This window comes from Triticum dicoccoides, chromosome 5A (genome assembly GCF_002162155.2).
Source record: "Triticum dicoccoides isolate Atlit2015 ecotype Zavitan chromosome 5A, WEW_v2.0, whole genome shotgun sequence".
Taxonomy (NCBI): Eukaryota; Viridiplantae; Streptophyta; class Magnoliopsida; order Poales; family Poaceae; genus Triticum; species Triticum dicoccoides.
In genome coordinates, this window is record NC_041388.1 from 667624954 (window position 1) to 667647813 (window position 22860).

Consider the following 22860-nt stretch of genomic DNA (forward strand, 5'->3'; position numbering starts at 1 on the left):
CGGGGGAGGGTGCGGGGGGTCGTCGTCGGCGGCGTGGGTCGGGGCAGCGGGGGAAATTAGCTAGGGGGCGAGGGAGAGGGATGAAGGGGATCTGGCAAGAGGGCGGGAATTAGCTAGGGGGAATCTTACTAATGGCGCACCAGCGGTCGGTGCGCCATTAGTAATCTTTTTTTTACATAGCAATGGCGCACCGGGCAGAGGTGCGCCATTAGTAATCTTTTTTTTATATATAGCAATGGCGCACCAGCCAGAGGTGCGCCATAAGTATTTTTTTTGTTGCATGTAATAATTTTTTAGAAAATGAATATGAATATGAAACAGTAATATTTTTTTATAAAAACAGTAATAATTGTTGTTTAACAACAATTGTAGTCTACACTTTTTTTTATTATTTTTTTAAAAATGAAGAGGGGAGAGGAGGCGCGGGTGGGATCGAGATCGAGATGGAGGGGGAATCGAGATCAAGATGGAGGGGGATTGAGATCGAGTGTCCTCATGAATATTCAATATTTTATCATATTGAATATGAAAAAATATCATCAAATTTGAAAAAATATTCATGAATTCAAAAAGTGCCCATAAAATTTAAAAATATTCATGATATCAAAAAGTGCCCATGATATTTAAAAATATTCATGATATCAAAATATATACTAATGGCGCACTTCTACAGGGTGCGCCATTAGTAGTTTAAACTAGTAATGACGCACTGTGATGCGGTGCGCCATTAGTAGTTTAAAAAAAAAGAATAAAAAAAATTCAGTACTGACGCACTCCATGTCTGGTGCGTCATTACTAGTTAGAACTAGTAATGGCGCACCAGAGGTAGGATGCGCCATTAGTATGTATGTAAAAATGAAAAAAAAATTATCACTAGTGGTGCATCAGTTTTCTGGTGCGCCATTAGTATATAGTAGTGGCGCACTACTTCCCTGGTGCGCCATTAGTGTCAATCCTATCTATAACCCTTTTCCTAGTAGTGAAAATTCTCTACTAGCTCTGCCAAGGACAGTTTCTATGCCATCTCGTCGTCATGCTCCATGCTGAACAATCAGGGACCAAAACTACCTAGCTATGACAAAAAAGGGTTCCCGCTTTATACATAAAGCAACCAATACCACATTAATTCTGAGCAAGCCGATACAAACACACAACACCGCACATAACACACACACCCAAGACATATACAAAGGTGCCGGACACCGACACACCAACCGAACTACAATCAAGCTAACTAAGATCCTTTGAAGTCGTCGGAGACCTCCATGGGACACAAGTCACCGTGAAGAAGTGAAGCCGGACAAGGATGAAGCATGGGCTCCTCGACGGTGCCTCCAAGAAGGACATGACACCAAGGTGCTGCCACCGCCCGATCGTGAAGATCAAGTTCTTACTGAGGAAGTCCTGGACTAAGGGGTCCTCGGGCGTACGACCTGTTAACCATGGGCCGGACTGATGGGTTGTGAAGATGCTAAGACCATAGACTGCACCCGTGTCCGGATGGGACTCTCCTTGGCGTGGAAGGCAAGATGGGCGACCGAATATGTAGATTCCTTTCCTTTGTAACCGACCTTGTGTAACCCTAGATCCTCCCGGTGCTTATATAAACTGGAGGACTTAGTCCGGAAAGGACATATACTCATTACCATAGTCATACATGCTAGAATTCTAGGGTTTAGCCATTACGATCTCGTGGTAGATCAACTCTTGTAATACCCATATACATCAAGATCAATCAAGCAGGAAGTAGGGTATTACCTCCATAGAGAGGGCCCGAACCTGGGTAAACATCGTGTCCCCTGTCTCCTGTTACCATCGACCTTAGACGCACAGTTCGGGACCCCCTACCCGAGATCCGCCGGTGTTGACACCGACACTTACCCGGAGCAACACGGAGAGGAGGAGAGGCCGCGATGGAGCCTTCAAGAAGGAGTCCACGCCCATGGACGCCACCACCATCGGCCAGGCAACAGCCAGACAGGTAATGAACCCTAGCACTCATACCCCTCCTCCATGCTCTGCCGAACACCAACAACCATGCCACCCGCGTGGCCATGCTTGCCCGCCCGCACCCAAGGCACGCTCCCCACCCACAAGCAACGTGTCTCCCGTCGCTAGGGCCGCCGCCCCTGCACCAGACACCCTCCGGACCAGCCAAAGGCCATGGCTTTGGACCGACCGGCAGCCCGCGACCGATGAAGCTACCGGTAGTCGCTATGTCCAGAACAATGTCAGATCGGCCCTAGCCTACACTCCAGCGAGGACTTAGGGAGACTGGTGAGCGGAAGCATCAACGGCCGGTAAACCCCCGTGCCGGCGACGGGTGGCCCGACCACGTCGGCACCTCTCATCCCTCCACCAACCTTCCTACTTGACACATACCCCATGTCGCCTCACCACGGTAGCTAGAGCAGAATGATGCGAAGCCACCAGCAACCGCGCACCCATCGACGAGGGACACCAAACAAACCCAAAACCAACAACCAGGAAAGCTCATTGGAGGGGTCTTCCCGCGCCACCCGCCCTTGTCTGGAAGCGGCAACTAGAGGGTCAAGACCAGAACCAGGCCAACACGCCCTGGCAGCCCTCCGTGACACCACCACACTTGCGCCACCACCTCCACCAGCCAAGATGGCCACGGTAGAGGCAACCGCCTACAGTCCGTGCCGCCTGGAGGGCCAGATCCGGCCGAGCCGCCACTGCATCCCATTCCTAGGCACGCCCCTCTGCACGACGCCCGTCACGCCGACGCTCCGCCGCGCTGCCATGCCCGCCGTCAAGCGTGGCACCCCCGACCCATCTGCCCCGGCCCGCCCCAAGATTGACACACAAGGGGACAAGGACTCCCCGCCGCCGCCGACCAGGCTTCGCCTAGCTGGGCCCTCTGGCGGCAGCGAGGGGGGAGGGGGGACCCGGCTGGCGGCGGCTAGGGGTTCCTCCCGGTCGCACGCGGGGCGACTCGGGAGGGGGAGGGGGAGGGGGAGGGGGAAACTACCTAGCTATCAACAAGCAGCTCGCTACAACTTGGCAAGATCACCCTCATAATGCTCAGATGTCTGGATGTCCTAATTTGGAATACATGTGCTGCATGAATCTTATCTTCTGCAATTTAATTACATGCGGCACTTGCTACAATTTTTAATTCCCCAGCCTCTGCACCAACTAGGGATGCACATAGTCTTTAAGTATGAGTTACTACGATTTTTAATTTTGGTTATGCACCAAGCCTGGTCCTCAAGGATAAATGCGTGAGTACCAGGAAAGTTTGGTCCTCAAGAATAAATAGGAATCTAAATTTGCCTTCGTGAGGATTTGAACCCCAAGTATTCGGTTTGTACATCCACTCCCATAACCAGTGAAGCTAGGCTCACTCCCCCTAAAAGGGTGCCTAAAGTATGTATAAAAGATAGTACTATAGAAGTAGAATGAACATGACAATCATAATAGATACATGGAAGACGTATCACAATGATACAACCTTGTGTACATCAAACATTTGCTTTACCTAAATTCTATAACAAAAGATAATTTGCAAGTGCAAAGAGATAGTGTGCAACAAGTAAAAAGTAAATAAAAGCTACTCCCATGGTTCCATAATATAAGAGTGTTTTTGACTCTAATGTAATGTAAAAAATGCACTTATATTATGGAGTGGTGGGAGTATGTACTTACGAAATTTAAAGTTGAAATTAAGTAAAAGAGAGCAAATGTGGAAATAGTGGTGGTAGCTGTTATGGAATTTTCCCAAGGCAATGACTATGATTTTTATAAAATAACCGATTCCGATGGACATAGTTTTTGTTTTATTTATGGAAGAAACCTATGCTAATGTACCACCAAGTCAATTGGCCACGATTTTCAATGCGGTATGTTTTCAAAGGAACGTTAATCCTATGAGGCTTTGCATCCATGGATGTACAAAACCATCACATTAGCAAGTACTCCTTCCTTTCACAAATATAAGATGTTTTGACTATTACAATATAAACTACGTACTAAAATGAGTGAACAAACACACTAAAATGCGTTTACATAGTTTTGAATACTCATTTTATAATTAGATCATCTTATAATTGTGAAAACGGAGAGAGAGTAAGATGGAAGGCAATAAGGCCAAAAAACACCTTTTGGTATGATTCCGTCGTCATTGGTAAACCCAGAACAAGAACCACTCGGTGTACTATAGGAGTATATAGGTGCAGTAATTTGATGACGTCTGGCAGGTTTGTCGTATTCAGCCGCCCTACGTCATGCGCCCATTTATACCTGCAATTATTTTCTATCTGCGGACAGAGAGACGGGGGGAGAGGGGAGCGTCAATGCATGTGTGCGCATAGCTGGAGTGTTCCCAATTTCCCATCCACGCAGGGCAGCGCTAGATCCTACAGCTAGATAACATTGAGGAAACAGAAAAGAAACCTGATGGAGCTCAGGGCCATCTCAAACCGCCCGTATTCTATGGATCGCGTTGATGGGACCGTAAAAATCACCAATATGATCTTGTATTTATTCGTATGATGGTTTGAACGTACTTTCTCCCGTAAATCAAAGATAAACATAAGGCTTTGCGAGCGTCTGGACCACTGTCACGCCCGCGTCTGACCGCCCTGACCCATCCAAACCCCCTTCCTCGCCCACGCGCGTTTTCCATCCGAAACGACACAACGGACGTCCGTCCGTCCGTCTACCACTCACAATAATGACAAGCAGTTGCCGAGGTGGCTACTCCCACGCCACCTGTCCGTCCCTCTATTGTCCACTATTGTTATATAAATTGTTGTCCCGGCCATACCCGTAGTCATCCGCTTCCGATATCTTTCTCCTCTCCGCACCACTTTCATCATGGATTCCTCTCGTGCCAAAGCTTTCTCTGGGATGGGCTAACGCCAGAGCAGAAGAAGGAGATGGTTTCCATTGCCGGTGGGCAGCTAGAGAACAACAGTGTCCAAATATAGTATGCGGCCGGCGACGAGCCGACGCACCCCTCCTCGTCCGTGCCGGACATGGGGAACGGGTGCCGGTGATCATTTAATTTAGGTATATAACTCTAGAGCCTAACGAGCTTCTTTTTAGTTGCAATATGTGCCAAATGTAATGAATTTCGTCATGTTTATATGAAATCTTTCATGTTTGCATGAACCTAATCCGGTTTATATGAAAATTCACATTAGGTAGCAGCCTCCTGTATTCGTGTACGCGGCCCTCTCTATTCGTGGACAGATGCGATAGGAAATTTGAGGTCCCCCGTTGGAGACGCCCTCAGTACTTGTAACGACCGGCGACTTTTCCTTCCATCGATCTCCTGCGCCGCGCCGCGCCACTGTATTATAAGGATCTGGAGCGCCGGCCTGCCTACCATACTTCTTATTTGCTAGGTTGTGCAGTACGTACTCCATGGAGCCTCACTACGACTACACCTACAACGACTTGACCTATACACCACAGCAATACGGCAGCCTCACCCTCCCTCAGCCACATCCTCTTTCGCACTACCATGACCAGTCAACCTACTCGCCGTCGTGCAACTACGGCGACCAGCCGTCCTCCTCTTTCGCGCACCAGCAGCAGCTTCGTTTCGGCGGCGGCGGCGGCATTGACTACCATGATTATGACATGGACCAGCTCAGCGCCGTCATGCATCTAGCCGCCTTTGCTGCACCAACAACAAACACCGGATGGGAGGAGCAGGACGTCACCAACAACCAGCGCGGCGGCGAGCCCATGACGCATCGTTGTGCTGTGACGGCAGTTGAGCCGAGCGGCGGCGGCGCGGTGGAGCAGGATCCACTCATCGGAGTGCGCAAGCGGCCGTGGGGCAAGTACGCGGCGGAGATCCGGGACTCCACGCGCAACGGCGCCCGCGTCTGGCTCGGAACCTTTGACACCCCGCAAGCCGCCGCGCTCGCGTACGACCAGGCCGCATTGGCCTTGCGCGGCCCCGCCGCCGTGCTCAACTTCCCTGTCAACCGCGTGCAGGAGTCGCTCGACGTGCTGGGCTTGGGCGCCACCTCCGCCGCCGCGGGGGACTCGCCTGCCCTAGCGCTCAAGCGCCGGCACTGCATCAGGAAGCGCAAACCCAAGAAGAAGAACCAGACGAGCGCGCCTGTTGCAGCGAGGAAGCAGGGCCTGCAGGGTTCAGCTGCTGCATCGGCTTCGTGCGTGCTGGAACTGGAGGACCTGGGAGCGGACTACCTCGAGGAGCTGCTCGGATGTGCGATCGATGAAGGGTAGTGCCTCCACTTCTCAGCAGCAAGAAACCGTTTCTTCATTCTTCAATCAGAGCAGCACTAGCGCTACAGTACACCCAGTTGCCATATAGTTTCATTTTCATTCAGACCACATCGCACATTTCATATCCGTATTTTTTATCTTTGGTTCTAACAAATTGAGAGAAAAGGAGGAGCAACATCTCCCAGACTCCTGAGCGCCGTAAATTGAGAGAAAAGGAGGAATTAGGCTTCATCCCGTTTTGATCTAAAGATCTACTCCCTCCGTTCCGAATTACTTGTCTTGGATTTGTCTAGATACGGAGATACTCCGTATCTAGACAAATCCAAGACAAGTAATTCGAAACGGAGGGAGTACACCGTAAGGTAGGTTTCACCCCCTAACTATGGATCCTAAAGAGGTGTTGAAGCAAGCTAGACCCTTCACCACCACCCATCACCTCGATCCAGGTAAGTGCTGGTCATATCTTACGCATCTGACCACTCATTACCAGTGTTTTCTGATAACTCCGGGTTAGTCAAAAATATTCTGCATAAAATGTGTTCTAATCATGAGATTAAGAGCATGTTTAGTGTTAATCCTAAGAAAATGGGTTAACATTGGTACCGGAGCCATCATGATCTTATTTTTTTAGCAAAAACAGCACGGAAAACCCTACTGTGTATTTTTTTTGTAAATGATGGTGGTAATGTACATATATAGACAAAATCCATAAATAGTTACAGAGTCAAGCCAAGATCCATGCCTTCTCTAAGCCTAGGTCTAGCTATATGCATAATCAAAGTAAAAGAAACTTTGAAGGATTCAATGGATGAGTTAATATTGAGCTGAACATGCTCAATGATATGTTTGTTCCTTTCCAGCCAAATGCTCCAGCAGCCAACAATTAAGATCTTCATGAAATGGTTGTGTTCATATCTCCTCTTAGCATCCTCAATAGTGTCCATTATATTCAAACCATTGTTCTAGTCAATGCCAATTCCCCACAAAAATCCTTGACTAAAGGAACATTCAAAAAACTGATGTTGAACATCCTCAACATGGCAATCATCACATCTGATACAACATGAAGCATTTGGGTGGAAATTTTCTTCAAAAGTAGTCCATTGGTATTGATTCTATCACATAATCTCGGTTAGTACACCAATTAGCCCATGTTTTAATATTAATCGCTCATTGGTGCTAATTGTTCATGATTAGGATCTAAAGTGATTCCATTAGAACCTGGTGAACATGTTTAATGCTAAATGTGTTCAGCTAATGCTAATAATGTTATGTTGGTTATGATTAATCCCTAAAGGTTTTATGTTGATGCAAATGACCATGTGCTTAATTTCTTTGGGTAATTGTATGGTAAACTCTATTAGTTTTAGTCAACTCCTATTAACATAATTTGAGTCCAATGAACTCTCTGTTTTTATGGTTAGCACTAGAATTAATGTATTTTAGCTAATTGAGCCAGTTAGCATGAAGGAGGAACATTACATACAACTTTATTAAACCCTAGAGTAAATCCGCAAATTCTCCATTTGACGAAACACTAATCCCAAAATCATAATGTCAGTCTTTCTCAATCATGAAACCAAATGATGATTTCTCCAAGTCTTGAAGCTCTACTTGTTCCTTGAGCTAACAGTGGATGCTCTATCTTTGTCCAATTTGTCAAACTAATATGTCCGAAATGACATGATCACTTTTTAGATTAGTTGAAAAAATAACAAATGAAATAGTATGTGCAAGTGATAGCAGCAAGATATATAATGTATAGAGGTCGAGTGCCACATTTTGAGATCCATTTGAGCATTTTAGTTAAGTTGTGAAGTTTAAACCATCCATAGCTTCGCTAGATTTATTTGATCTCGTGCATTTGCAATGTGGTGCTTGCAAATCCCCCAAGAGGTTGCTATGGCTTGGTGGCTCATTGGGTATTCTTGCAATCACATATAAGTGGCTAGATTATAGCTCTTATGGCGGAGTTCTGCCAAAAGGGGTTGTCTAGGGGGCATGACCACACACAGACACATGTCTAGGGGCACCAAACCAATGACTTCGTTTCGCCTCGACTCCTAAGCACATGATGTGTAAGGAATTAGACCCCATCTCATTTTGATCTAACGATCTAAGCGGTAAGGTAGGTTTCACCCCTAACTATCGATCCTAAAGAGGTGTCGATGCAAGATAAGACTGTTCACCAATGTCCGCCACTTCCAAGTTAGTGTTGGTCACACCTTACACGTCTAAACCAATAAAATCATTACTGTCGGTGACCTATGGTCTCCGCAATGGGTTGCTCCCTAATATTTTCTGATAATTTTGGTTTGTCCATATTCTTTCACATAAGGTGTGTTCTAATCACGAGATTAAGTGCATATTTAATGGTAATCCTAAGATGATGTGTTAACATTGGTACCATAGCCATCATAATCTCACTTTCTATAGCAAAAACAGTAGGGAAACCCCTATTGTGTCTTTCTTATAAATGATGGTGGTGATGTACAGATAGAGACAAACTCCATAAATAATTACAAAGAGTCAACACAAGATTGCATGCCTCCTCTAAAGTTGGATCTAGCAATATGCATAACCAAGTAAAAGAAACTTTCTTCTCAAAAAAGTAAAATAAACTTTGAAGTATTCAATGCATGAATTAATATTGAGTGGAATATGCTCAAAGTTGTGTTCGTTTCTTTCCAGCCAAATGCTCCGGCTGCCAACAATTAAGATCTTCATGAAACGTTTTTGTGTTCATATCTCCTCTTAACAACTTTAATAGCGTCTATTATATTTAAACCATTGTTCTAGTCAACACCAATTCTCCACCAGAATTCTTGATTCCAGGAACGTTAAAAAATCGTTGTTGAACATCCTCAATTGGGCAATCATCACATAAGATACAACATGAAGCATCTAGTTGTAATTTTTTTCTCAAAAGTAACCCCTTGGTATTGATTCTATCACATAATCTCAGAAAGATGCTCAATTAGCCCATATTTTAATCTTAATAGCTCATTGGTGCTAATTGTTCATGATTCAGATCTAAAGTGTTTTTGTTAGCACCCAATGAACACGTTTAATGCTAATTGTGTTCAGTTAATGCTAATAATTTTTTTGGTCATGATTAATCCCTAAAAGTTTTCAGCTCATGCAAATGATTATGATCATGTGCTTAATTGATTTTGGGTAACTGTAATGGTAAAGTCTATTAATTTTGGTCAACTCCTAATTAACATGATTCGAGTCTAATGAAATCTTTATTGCTTATGGTTAACACTAGAATTAATTTAGTTTGGTTAATTGAGCCCGGCTAGAATGATGGAGGCAAATTGCCAAACTTTTCTAAAGCCCTAGAGTAAATCTGCAAATTCTCCATTTAACGAAAGGCTAATCCCAAAACTATAGTGTAAGTCTTTCTGAATCATGAAAACCAATAACAATTTCTCCAAACCCAAATGCCTAACCAGTGTGCACCCCATTCTAACTTGTGTTTAGTATAAGCAAAAGTGGGCTTATTACTTGACAGACGAGGCCCCGAACCTGGGTAAAGCTTGTGCCGTGTGTCCATTTTGTAACCCGAGGTGACGTGCCATTGTCGTGCTAGTCCACGTACGTTCACCGTTTTACTGTAGCACACATGGGGCTACGTGAAGTTTCAAGCATGGACCTCGTGTGACTTCCAGCACGTTGTGACTAACATCTTGCACATTGTTCCTCCTCTATTGCAAAAACCAAGCAACCAATAGAATATCAAAGAACCCTAAGTCGGCCAAATCATAGTAGTAATGTACTCTAAATGTAGCACAATATACCAAAGATTCAAGTGAGGAGAGATTCATTAGGGGATTTTCGTTAAAGGAAAGGGTTTTAGTAGAAATTTGTTATGAATTTTTAGATTGTGATTAATATTTTTTGTTTGTTTTCTTAGAGGTGAGGAGACTCCAAACATAGGTGGGTCGAGTGGAACCTTGTCTCACTAACCAATACTCTCAGGAGAGTTCCACTACAATGTGATACTATGATTCGAGCTGGACGTCACATGTTTCGAGTTTAGTAAGGGGATATGTTTGTGTTTTAGGAATGAAGTTTGTTTGTAAACAATTTTCATGGAAAAATCCTATGAAACCGGGTATTTTTCCAAATTATATTGGACTCTACTTAGGCCATGGCACATGGGAACACGAATCTTAAATCATATAGTGATCTACTTCTTCCTGTCTTGCTAATCTTCAAAGGCACATATATCCTAGGTGGCGTCCAAGGTGCCCTTTAAGCATGGCATACATCGCCTCCATGATAGTCCTTGCTCTTCATTGCTTTGCCATCCACCGCAATGGTCTTTGCATCATCACTCACAACTCCTAGAAGCGACAATACACAGCCTACAACTCCTTTTGAGCAAGCACTCGTCAGTCGTCACCATCGGCATTACACTCTAGAGTTTTGATGGTACGCCATGTTGCCCACTCTGTCTCTCGAGTTGCCACATGGCTCACGAGAGTAAGATACCCTAAACTTGTTAGTTCTTTCAAGGGGAATCCTATTTCCAGTTCATTCCAGAAAAGTGTCAGGAAACCGCACACCACGCACGCTACATGGGTCGGCCCATCAAGCCAATTTTTTACCCTATATTCATTCGGCTTATCTCCATAGTTCGGTTCTAGTGGTCTTCTTCATTTTTATTTTATTTCATGGGTTTTTCTTCTAGTATAAATTTTGTACGATTTTTTCTCGTTATCTTCTTTTTTTACACCATTTCTACGAAAACTCAAGAACATTTTTTTAAATTCGCAAATACTTATGAAATAATCAAACTTTTTTAGAATTTAAGAATTTTTAAATTCATGAACAATATTTTATAAATACATAAACATTATTTAATCGGAGAACATTTTTATATTTCTAAACAAAAATTTAAATACATTAATACTTATAAAAAATTGTGAATAACTTTTTTTAAACACAAACATATTTAAGAACAATGGAGCCTTTCAATCCCAAACAAGTTGGGGTAGACTAGAGTTGTGACGCCCGGGTAATTAAGCTACAGTAAACCTCCGTTAACGATGCCACGTCACCTCGGTTACTGTTGGTGATCTTGCATGAATTCGAAACCATTTCAAAATTCAAATTCAAATTAATGTCAACAAGAATTTAAAAAAAAAAAATTTGAAACAAAAATGTTCGGTGGTTGCCGAATATTACAAGGGTAATTGTAGTGCAACAAACATATTTTAGAAAATGCCTAAAAGATTTAAAATGAAATAAAATGGTATAGAAAATAAATAACAGAAAGAAAATACAAAACAGAAAACAAACCAACACAAAAAAAACAGAAAACCCCCAGGCCAATTGGGCCTCAGCCCAGCCAGTGGCCTGCCAGGTTGGCCCACTTACCCCTTGCCTATAACCCATGTGGGCAACCAAACCCTAACCCCCCACCGACACCACTTCCCCCCACTCCCCTCCATCCCGATCTGGACGCCGCCGCCCCAGCGCCCGTTGCCATCGCCACTGCACCGTGACCAGGGCGCCCGGCGCCAATGCCGTGCTTGACGCCCTCGTCCCCGTCGCCCACGCCGGAGCCTTACAGCCTCGTCCCTCTCCTCTCCCGCAAGCCCGAGCGTCGCCATGGCCGTGCCACCGTGAAGCTCGCGGCTACCGTGCCCCGTTCATCTCCCCGACGTGTCCCCGAGCTTCTCTGGCGACTGCTGCTTCACCTGCACTGACTGGACCGAGCCGAGAACCCCTGTCGTCCCCAACGTCGTCGTCATCAACCTGCGGCCGCCTGCATCGCCGCCATTGATTCGCTCCGGCAAGCCCTCCCCGAGCCCGCTCTCGCACACCTGCAGGCTCACTGTGAGCCCCTCTTCCTTTCCCCTCTGCTTCCTCCTCGGATTCATGCCGTATCACCGGCGTCCGCGAGCACTGAACTTCACCGTCCGCCATGGCCGACGGGGGTCGAGCACCCCGTGCTCCTCTGCCCGAACCGGTGTTCCCGGTGTGCTCCTGGCACTGACAGGAAGCAGACGAGCCCATCCACCCTGGCCGTCGCTGCCGCACCTCCTGCACCCACTGTTGGTCGCGCCATGGCCGGCCCCAACGCGTCGCCCTGGCCCCTGCGCCGCGCTGCTCGCCTCCCCTGCTGCAGTCGCCTCGCCACCACTCCATCGCCACAACCCGCCCTGGCCCCCAACCTCTTCACTCGCCGCGCTCCGTCGTCCTCGTCGGCCCCGCGTGCGGCCCCTGCCCGCTGGCGTTCGCGCCGGCGCGCCCCTCTGTTCGCAAACGGGCTGGGCGCTAGCGCCCGATGCCCGAGCGCCCGTAACCCGCCTATGCCAGCGCCCGTTTGGCCCCCTGGGGCCTATGACATTGGGGCCCCACCCCCCACAGAACTTTGAAATAAAAAGAAAAGGAAAATGAGATTTATATAAATAAAAAAAATGAATAAAAACTAATTAATTAATTAATTAATCAATTAATTAAGTAAATAATTAATCTAATTAATCCTGGTTAATTAACCTAATAACTAATTAACCTAATTAACTACTGTTAATTAAACTTAATTAGGTTAATTAGTTAACAGTGTATGACGAACGGGACCCACCTGTCAGGGTTGACTCAGTCAACCCTTGTTGACTGCTGACGTCAGCATGACAACATGCTGACGTCATAAATACATTTTTTCGAATTAATTAAATAAATAAATAAATTCCAAAATTGTTAAAATCTTTAAAAATCATATCTTTTAATCCGTAACTCGGATTAAAATATTTTCAACATGAAAGTTGCTCAGAACGACGAGACGAATCCGGATACGCGGTCCGTTCGTCCGCCACACACTCCTAACCTATCGAACCCGCAACTTTTCCCCTCCGGCTCCTCTGCCCGAAAACACGAAACACCGGGAATACTTTCCCGGGGGTTTTCCCCCCCTTCACCGGTATCACCTACTACCGCGTTAGGGCACACCGAACACTGCGTATTGCCTTGATATATTTTGTGGTGCTTTGTTTGCTCTGTATTCATTATTTCTTCCCCCTCTTCTCTCCGGTAGACTACTAGGCCGACGCTGCTGCTGACCAGTTCGACTACGGAGTTGACGACCCCTCTCTCTTGCCAGAGCAACCAGGAAAGCCCCCCCTTGATCACCAGATATCGCCTACTCTTCTCTATACTGCTTGCATTAGAGTAGCGTAGCATGTTACTGCTTTCCGTTAATCCTATTCTGATGCATAGCCTGTCATTGCTGCTACAGTCATTGATACCTTACCCGCAATCCTAAATGCTTAGTATAGGATGCTAGTGTTCCATCAGTGGCCCTACACTCTTGTCCGTCTGCCATGCTATACTACTGGGCTGTGATCCCTTCGGGAGGTGATCACGGGCATATACTATATACTTTACACTGTTACATTACCTGTGATACTGTTCGGAGTTGGGGGCTGAAGGGGCAGGTGGCTCCATCCAGGTAGTGGTGGGCCTGAGTTCCCGATGGCCCCCGACTGTTACTTTGTGGCGGAGCGACAGGGCAGGTTGAGACCACCTAGGAGACAGGTGGGCCTGGCCTTGTTCGGCATTCGCGGATACTTAACACGCTTAACGAGATCTTGGTATTTGATATGAGTCTGGCTACGAGCCTATATGCACTAACCATCTACGTGGGAGTAGTTATGGGTATCCCGACGTCGTGGTATCAGCCGAAGCACTTCAGACGTCAGCGACGGAGCGGCGCGCGCCGAATTGGACTGGAATGCCACTAGGCTAGGTCTGCTTTCGGCCGCGTACGCAACGTGCAGGTGTGCTATGGGCGATGGGCCCAGACCCCTGTGCGCTTAGGTTTAGACCGGCGTGCTGGCCTCTCTGTTTTGCCTAGGTGGGGCTGCGACGTGTTGATCTTTCGCGGCCGGGCATGACCCAGGAAAGTGTGTCCGGCCAAATGGGATCAAGCGTGTTGGGTTATGTGGTGCACCCCTGCAGGGAAGTTAATCTATTCAAATAGCCGTGATCTTCGGTAACAGGACGACTTGGAGTTGTACCTTGACCTTATGACAACTAGAACCGGATACTTAATAAAACACACCCTTCCAAGTTCCACAGACAACCCGGTGATCGCTTTTCTACAGGGCGACGAGGAGAGGATCGCCGGGTAGGATTATGCTATGCGATGCTACTTGGAGATGCTACTTGGAGATGCTACTTGGAGGACTTCTAACTACTCTCTTCTACATGCTGCAAGACGGAGGCTGCCAAAAGCGTAGTCTTCGACAGGATTAGCTATCCCCCTCTTATTCTGGCATTCTGCAGTTCAGTCCACTGATATGGCCCTTTACACATATACCCATGCATATGTAGTGTAGCTCCTTGCTTGCGAGTACTTTGGATGAGTACTCACGGTTGCTTTTCTCCCTCTTTTCCCCCTTTCCCTTCTACCTGGTTGTCGCAACCAGATGCTGGAGTCTAGGAGCCAGACACCATCGTCGACGACGACCCCTACTACACTGGAGGTGCCTACTACTACGTGCAGCCCGCTGACGACGACCAGGAGTAGTTAGGAGGATCCCAGGCAGGAGGCCTGCGCCTCTTTCGATCTGTATCCCAGTTTGTGCTAGCCTTCTTAAGGCAAACTTGTTTAACTTGTCTGTGCTCAGATATTGTTGCTTCCGCTGACTCGTCTATGATCGAGCACTTGTATTCGAGCCCTCGAGGCCCCTGGCTTGTATTATGATGCTTGTATGACTTATTTTATTTGTAGAGTTGTGTTGTGATATCTTCCCGTGAGTCCCTGATCTTGATCGTACACATTTGCGTGCATGATTAGTGTACGATTGAATCGGGGGCGTCACAAGAGTTGAAACCCATAAGGTCTTGAAATAAAGTCATGGTTCTGCACATGGGTTGCTAACATCCACACACCTCTATCAATCTCTAGTTCTTTGGTGATATTTCAGTCCTTCAAATCTCTTTTTACATACTCCCCCCATATGTTAAGTTTGGTCTACCCCGACCTCTTAACATTATCGGCACTCTTTATCCATCCGCTATGCACTGACGCTTCTGGAGGCATGAGTTCTATGTGCACAAACCATCTTAGACAATGTTAGACAAACTTCTCTTCACGCAGTGCTACACCAACTCTATCATGTATATCATCATTCGGGATCCAATCCTTTCTTGTGTGGCCACATATCCATCTCAACATGTGTATCTCTGCTACATCTAACGCTTGGACATCATATTTTAGTTGGCCAACATTTTGCATAACACAACATCATAGGTTAAATCGTTGTCTTATGGAACCTGCCTTTTAGCTTTTATGGCACTCTCTTATGACATAGGATGCTAGAAGCTTCGTGCCACTTCTTCTATCCACCTTTGATTCGTTGGGTCACATCTTCATCTATATCACCATCCCTCTGCAATATTGACCCATAATATCAAGGGACTCTTCTGAGGTACCACTTACCCATCAAGGCCAATCTCCTCCTTCTCATGCCTAATAGTACTGAAACCGCACCTCATGTACTTAGTTTTAGTTTTACTAAGCCTAAAAAACGTTTTGATACCAAAGCATGCCTCCATAACTATGACTTTCTATTGCCACCCTCCCCCTCGCGTGCATGGATTCGACTATCATTGACTAGCACCACATCATCCATAAAGAACATAGACCATGGGAGATCTTCTTGTATATCCCTTATGACGTCATCCATCACCAAAGCAAAAAAATAAGATAAGGGATCAAAGCTGATCCTTGGTGCAATCCTATTTTAATTTAAAAATCATCGCTGTCTATGTCACTTGTTCGAACACTCATCACAACATTATTGTACATGTCCTTGATGGGTAACGTACTTTTTTTGGACTGTGTCTCTCCAAGGCCCGCCACATGACAATTTGTGGTATCTTATCGTAGGCCTTCTCCAATTGAATGAACACCACACGCAAATTCTTTTTTTGATAAGTTGTCGTACCAAGAAAATGGCTTCCATGATCAATCTCCTAGACATGAAACCAAACTAATTTTTGGTCACACTTATCCTTCTTGACTCTGTCACATAGCTTCATTGTATGGCTCTTCATCTTAATTTCATGATAATTAGTACAACTTTGAACATCCTCCTTGTTCTTGAATACCGGTACTAATATACTTCACCTCCATTCTTTGGTCCTCTTGTTAGACCCAAAAATAAGGTTGAAAAGCTTACTAGAATACTATCGCTACGTCCACAAGGCCTTTCCACACCTCAATAGGGATACAATCAGAGCACATCGCCTTGCCTCCTTTCAGTTTTTTAAAGCTTATCTAAGCTCGCACCCCTAGATTCATCGCACAAAATGTTTGTCGGTATCATCAAATGTGTCATACAACTCAATCGTAGAGATTTCAATTTCTCCACTGAAAAGTTTGTCGAAGTACTCTTGTCATCTATGCTTGATGTCCTCGTCCTTCAACAGTAGTGGATCTGATTCGTCCTTGATGTATTTGACTTGGTTGACATCCTTCGTCTCCTCTCTCGGATCTTAGCCATCTTAAAGATGTCCATTTCTCCTTCCTTCATATTTAAACGCTCGTAGAGGTCCTCATACGCCAGACCCTTTGCTTCATGCATAGCTTGTTTTCCGTTCTTCTTCGTCACATTGTACTTCTCTTTGTTGCCTGCACCCCTATCCAGGTGGACGCACCTGAAACAAATTTTCCTCTCCTTACAACCTTCTAGACATCATCGCTCCACCACCAAGTATCTTTCGCTTTGCTTCTACTTCCCTTGGTCACTCAAAACTCTCATGTATCCACATTCCAAATGTAAGTCTTGATATTCATCCACGTAGCATTTCATCACCTCCTTCCTCCCCAGATCCCTCCTTAATAGCTCTCTGCTTGAAAGCCTTACAATCTAGCGACTTTGCGCGCTTATCCTCACTGGACACAAATCCAAAAGTGAAAGTCAGCGACCACAAATTTATGTTGAGGGATGACACTCTCTCCAGGTATCACCTTACAATCTAGGAAAGCATGCATGTCTTTTCTTCTCTATAGGACATTTTTAAATTCTGGAAACATAAAATTTACATATGTATACACACAGAAAATATGAAATTTTCAAAAAAAAAAATCTAAATTGACAAGTCTTTTATTTTAAATTCATGATTTTCCCAAATTTCCAATCATTTAACAAACTTCTGAACATTTTCAAATTTGTGATTTTTTTAAAATTTACGAATCAATTTTTTGAATTTTTTATTGAATCTGTTACCTTTTTCAAATCGGTGTTTTGATTTCGTGGACTATTTCAATTTCGCGGACACTTTTGAAATTCAATTTTTTAACGCCATGAATACTTTTGCCGAATCACTAATATTTTTTAAATTTGCTTTTTTTAATTCATGATTTTTCTAACAGTCTATGGTCAATGGTCACAGTCAAAATGAATGGTTAAAAAGCCGGTAGCTGGTTTATTTTTAACCGATAGATGCATGCCAATTTAAAAGGTTTGCAAATTTTTTGGGGAAATCCACAAATTTTCAAAACATCTCATATTATTTTAAAATTGTTCATGAATTTGAAAATTTTACGGATTTGAAATTGTTCACAAAAGTTAAAAGAATGTGAAATTGAAAAATGTTTTTGATTTATAAAAAAATAGAAATTGAAGAAAGGTTCGTGAAAAAGGAAAAAGAAGAAACAAAAGGAAAGTAAAAGCAAAAAAAGAAAACCTAAAACAAGCAGAATCGAACAAAACCCGTGAAAAAGAAAATCACAGAAAACTCCGGCCCACTCTTTAGTGGCAAGCATGATGTGGTGGATGGATCGAGATATATATATATATCACCTTTGAATGTAGGTGATCGTAAGTTATTATTGTTGACATTACCCTTGAGGTAAATAAGTTGGGAGGCGAAACTATAAGCCCCTATCTTTCTATGTATCTGACTGAAACTTTTGCTCTATAAATATGCCTTGAGTGTCAGCAATCATAGAAGACTAAATGATAGTTGAGTATGTGAACTTGCCAAACAAAGCTCTTACTTAGACTCTTTCTGAAAATATGATGGATTGTGATCCTGGAGGGGCACGCCCCCTGGACTTGTGGCGCTCTGGCAGGCCTCCGAAGCCTATCTTCTGCTATAAGGTGCCATTTGACCTAGAAAAAATCAGAGAGAAGGTTTCGGGGCGAAGTGCCGCCGTCTCGAGTCGGAACCTGGGTAGGAGCACTTTTGCTCTCCGGTGAAGCGATTTCGTTGGGGAAACTTCCCTTCAGGAGGGGGAAATCGAACCCATCGACATCACCAACGATCCTCTCATTGTGGGAGGACCAATCTTCATCAACATATTCACCAGTACCATCTCATCTCAAACCCTATTTCACCTCTTGTATTCAATATTTGCCTCAAAACCTCAGATTGGTACTTGTGGGTTATTAGTAGTTTTGATTACATCATGTAGTTGATGCTAGTTAGTTTATTTGTTGGAAGATTATATGTTCAGATGCTTAATTATATTCAATACCCCTCTAATCTTGACCATGAATATGATTTGTGAGTAGTTACTTTTGTTCTTGAGGACATGGGAGAAGTACGGTTATAAGTAATCATGTGAATTTGGTATTCGTTCAATATTTTGATGATATGTATGTTGTTGCTTCCTTTAGTGGTGTTATGTGAACGTTGTCGGTGTCAAAACCGGCGGATCTCGGGTAGAGGGTCCCGGACTATGCGTCTAAGGTCGATGGTAACAGGAGGTAGGGGACACGATGTTTTACCCAGGTTTGGGCCCTCTTGATGGAGGTAATACCCTACGTCCTGCTTGATTGATATTGATGAGTATGAGGATTACAAGAGTTGATCTACCACGAGATCGTAATGGCTAAACCCTAGAAGTCTAGCCTGTATGGTTGTGATTATGATTGCCTCTATGGACTAAACCATCCAGTTTATATAGACACCGGAGGGGCCTAGGGTTGTACAGAGTCGGTTTACAAAGGAAGGAATCTACATATCCGAACTCAAGCTTGCCATCCACGCAAAGGAGAGTCCCATCCGGACACGAAGAGAGGTCTTCTGTCTTGTATCTTCATAGCCCATAAGTCTGGGCCATGTTACATAGTCCGGACACCCGTGGACCCTTTAATCTAGGACTCCCTCAGTAGCCCCTGAACCAGGCTTCAATGACAATGTGTCCGGCATGCAGATTGTTTTCGGCATTGCAAGGCGGGTTCCTCCTCCGAATACTCCAAAGCAGCTTTCGAACATAGAAAACTTGTCCGGCTCTACAAAGCAAATACCACACACAATTGCAGAGAGCATAATATTTCACGAGTCCAATCTACTGATAGCTTTTGTAGCGTGACATCATGTCCCTGCCCGATCCTTATTTCGAACCATTTTTTAGCCTCCCGTTCCATGTTTCAAGACGTGGTTTTATTGGCACGTCTTATCAAAGCAGAGATCGTGTCCCCTTATTACGGGATTTTCATCAATACGGGCGTGGGTAATCCAACTGCCCCGTTGGTACGATTCCTAGGGAATAGGCAAGTTTTAAGGCTCATGAGGAGGCGTTCGATATTCATCGCCTTTATAAAGGAGCACAGACCCGTCCTTCTCCTCTACGCCCACCACTTCCTCAACTTTTCCAACCTTGAGCTTCAGCACCCAGGTTTCAACTTAATCATTCCAAGCCTCCCAGTCATGTCCGGACCCAGCCTTCAAGGCCGGTGGGTGGCCTCCTCTGTCATAGAGGAGGATATCACGAAGCTTCGGGCGGCAAGGTACCTGACCACGGAAATCCTCCACAGGCTCCCTGCTAAGGGGCAGGTTATTCCTACACCCAGATCAGGTGAGAGGGTCGTATTCATCTCCCACTTCCTCCTGGGGCTAGGGTTCGCTCTCCACCCCTTCGTTCGTGGTCTCATGTTCTATTACGGGCTAGATTTTCACGATCTGGCTCGAGACTCCTTTCTTCACATCTCGGCGTTCATTATCATGTGCGAGGCCTTTCTTCGCATTCCCCCATACTTCGGCTTATGGCTCAAGAACTTTAATGTGAATCCGAAGGTAGTCGACGGGGAGCAAGCGGAGTGTGGCGGCGCTATGGTGGGTAAGCTCGCCAATACTCTTTGGCCAAAGGGCTCCCTCACGGAAACTTCCAACCTATGGCAGCGGGAGTGGTTTTACATCACTGAACCCCGTGGTACCAAGTGGGCAGCTATACTGTGTTCCGATCTGGCCCTCCATTATGACTTGCATCATGGATTAATAAGGGGCTGGACTGGGGATCGATTGACAAAGTGCGGACAATACAAAGCCGTGTCTGGAGCCTCCTTGAAAACGACACCGGCCTCATCAATGTGATCCAGGTAATGCTAGTCCGCCGGGTCCTGTCATGCCAGCGATGGCCTCTCCGCATGTGGGAGTTCAATCCGGAAGGACCACGGACCCTTCAACACTTCTTCGGCATAACGCATAGAGGGATGTGGAAGTTATTCTTCGGGACCCGAAAGCAGTGGCCGGATACAACCGAGGTCATCGGCCTCGACTGCAACCATCCGGATACCTCGGTAAGCACTCGACTCCTAAACACAGCTTAGTTGATTATCACGTATCAATATACTGAGAAACTTGTCTTCGACCAGGGATGGATAAAGAAAGCGGAACGAATTAGGTGTTCGGCCCCACTTCCTGAAGACTCAGCCGATCCCGTGTTAACAAGGATGCTGGCCCCTGCGCCGTATCAAGTGCCGGTGAAGGAGGACTAAGAGGAGAGCAAAAAGGCAAGGGGTGGCTCCCACTCTAAAGGTACACCAGACGCTATGTCCGGGAAGACCGAAACTCCCTCTTCTAAAGACGAAGGGGAAGAAGAAGCTGATATCCTTTCTCCCCATGGGAAGAAAAGGACCGCCTCCGAAGATTTGAAGGTGGATGCTTCCAAGAGAGGGAAAATGTCCCTACAAGACCGTTCGGGTTCAGAAGACGGCGTTGCCGCACAGTTCGTCCGTAAGGACAAGCCTTTCGCCGAATTGTAAGTGAACAAGGGTATTCTAGACATATCTCGTTCTTTCCAGGTCACAAGGGTAACCTCTTAAATATATGTTTGCAGTCCGGCCTGCAGTCTTCCTCAACAGTCCTCCTCCTCGGGTGATCTGCTTCCGGAGATGATGGAAAGCGAGACGCCTCCACATGCTTCCTCGCCCCTTAGGGCAGATGATACGTCTCCAACGTACCTATAATTTTTTATTGTTCCATACTATTATATTATCAACCTTGGATGTTTTATATGCTATTTTATATGATTTTTGGGACTAACCTATTAACCTAGAGCCCGGTGCCAGTTTTTGCTTTTTCCTTGTTTTAGAGTATCGCAGAAAAGGAAAATCAAATGAAGTCCAATTGACCCGAAACCTCACGGAACTTATTTTTGGACAGAAGAAGCCCACTGAGTATCGGAGATGGACCAGGAGAGTCCCGGGCTTCCCACGAGGGTGGGGGGCACGCCCCCTTGGGCGTGCCCCCCTGCCTCGTGGATAGCCCGGATATCCACCGACGTACTTCTTCCTCCTATATATATCCATATACCCTAAAAACTTCGGGGAGCGCAATAGATCAAGAGTTCCACCGCCAGAAGCCTCCGTAGCCACCGAAAACCAATCTAGACCCGTTCCGGCACCCTGCCGGAGGGGGGGGATCCCTCTCCGGTGGGCATCTTCATCATCCCGACGCTCTCCATGATGAGGAGGGAGTAGTTCTCCCTCGGGGCTGAGGGTATGTACCAGTAGCTATGTGTTTGATCTCTCTATCTCTCGTGTTCTTGAGGTGATACGATCTTGATATATCGTGAGCTTTGCTATTATAGTTGGATCTTATGATGTTTCTCACCCTCTACTCTCTTGTAATGGATTGAGTTTTCCCTTTGAAGTTATCTTATCGGATTGAGTCTTTAAGGATTTGAGAACACTTGATGTATGTCTTGCGTGGGATACCCGTGGTGACAATGGGGTATTCTATTGATCCACTTGATGTATGTTTTGGTGATCAACTTGTGGGTTCCGCCCATGAACCTATGCATAGGGGTTGGCACACGTTTTCGTCTTGACTCTCCGATAGAAACTTTGGGGCACTCTATGAAGTTCTTTGTGTTGGTTGAATAGATGAATCTGAGATTGTGTGATGCATATCGTATAATCATACCCACGGATACTTGAGGTGACATTGGAGTATCGAGGTGACATTAGGGTTTGGGTTGATTTGTGTCTTAAGGTGTTATTCTAGTACGAACTCTATGATAGATTGAACGGAAAGAATAGCTTCGTGTTATTTTACTATGGACTCTTGAATAGATTGATCAGAAAGGATAACTTTGAGGTGGTTTCGTACCCTACCATAATCTCTTCGTTTATCCTCCGCTATTAGTGACTTTGGAGTGACTCTTTGTTGCATGTTGAGGGATAGTTATATGATCCAATTATGTTATTATTGTTGAGGGAACTTGCACTAGTGAAAGTATGAACCCTAGGCCTTGTTTCAACGCATTGCAATACCGTTTGTGCTCACTTTTATCATTAGTTACCTTGCTGTTTTTATATTTTCATATCACAAAAACCATTATCTACTATCCATATTGCACTTATATCACCATCTCTT

General features: G+C 45.4%; 1 protein-coding gene across 1 annotated transcript; it reads left to right on the top strand.

Moving 5' to 3' along the window:
* Nucleotides 1-5394: 5394 nt before the first annotated feature.
* LOC119298681 (ethylene-responsive transcription factor ERF094-like) lies at nucleotides 5395-6231 on the top strand. The gene has a single exon (XM_037575979.1). It carries the CDS (start codon nucleotides 5395-5397, stop codon nucleotides 6229-6231), a length of 837 nt encoding a protein of 278 aa, XP_037431876.1.
* The last annotated feature ends 16629 nt before the right edge of the window (nucleotides 6232-22860 follow it).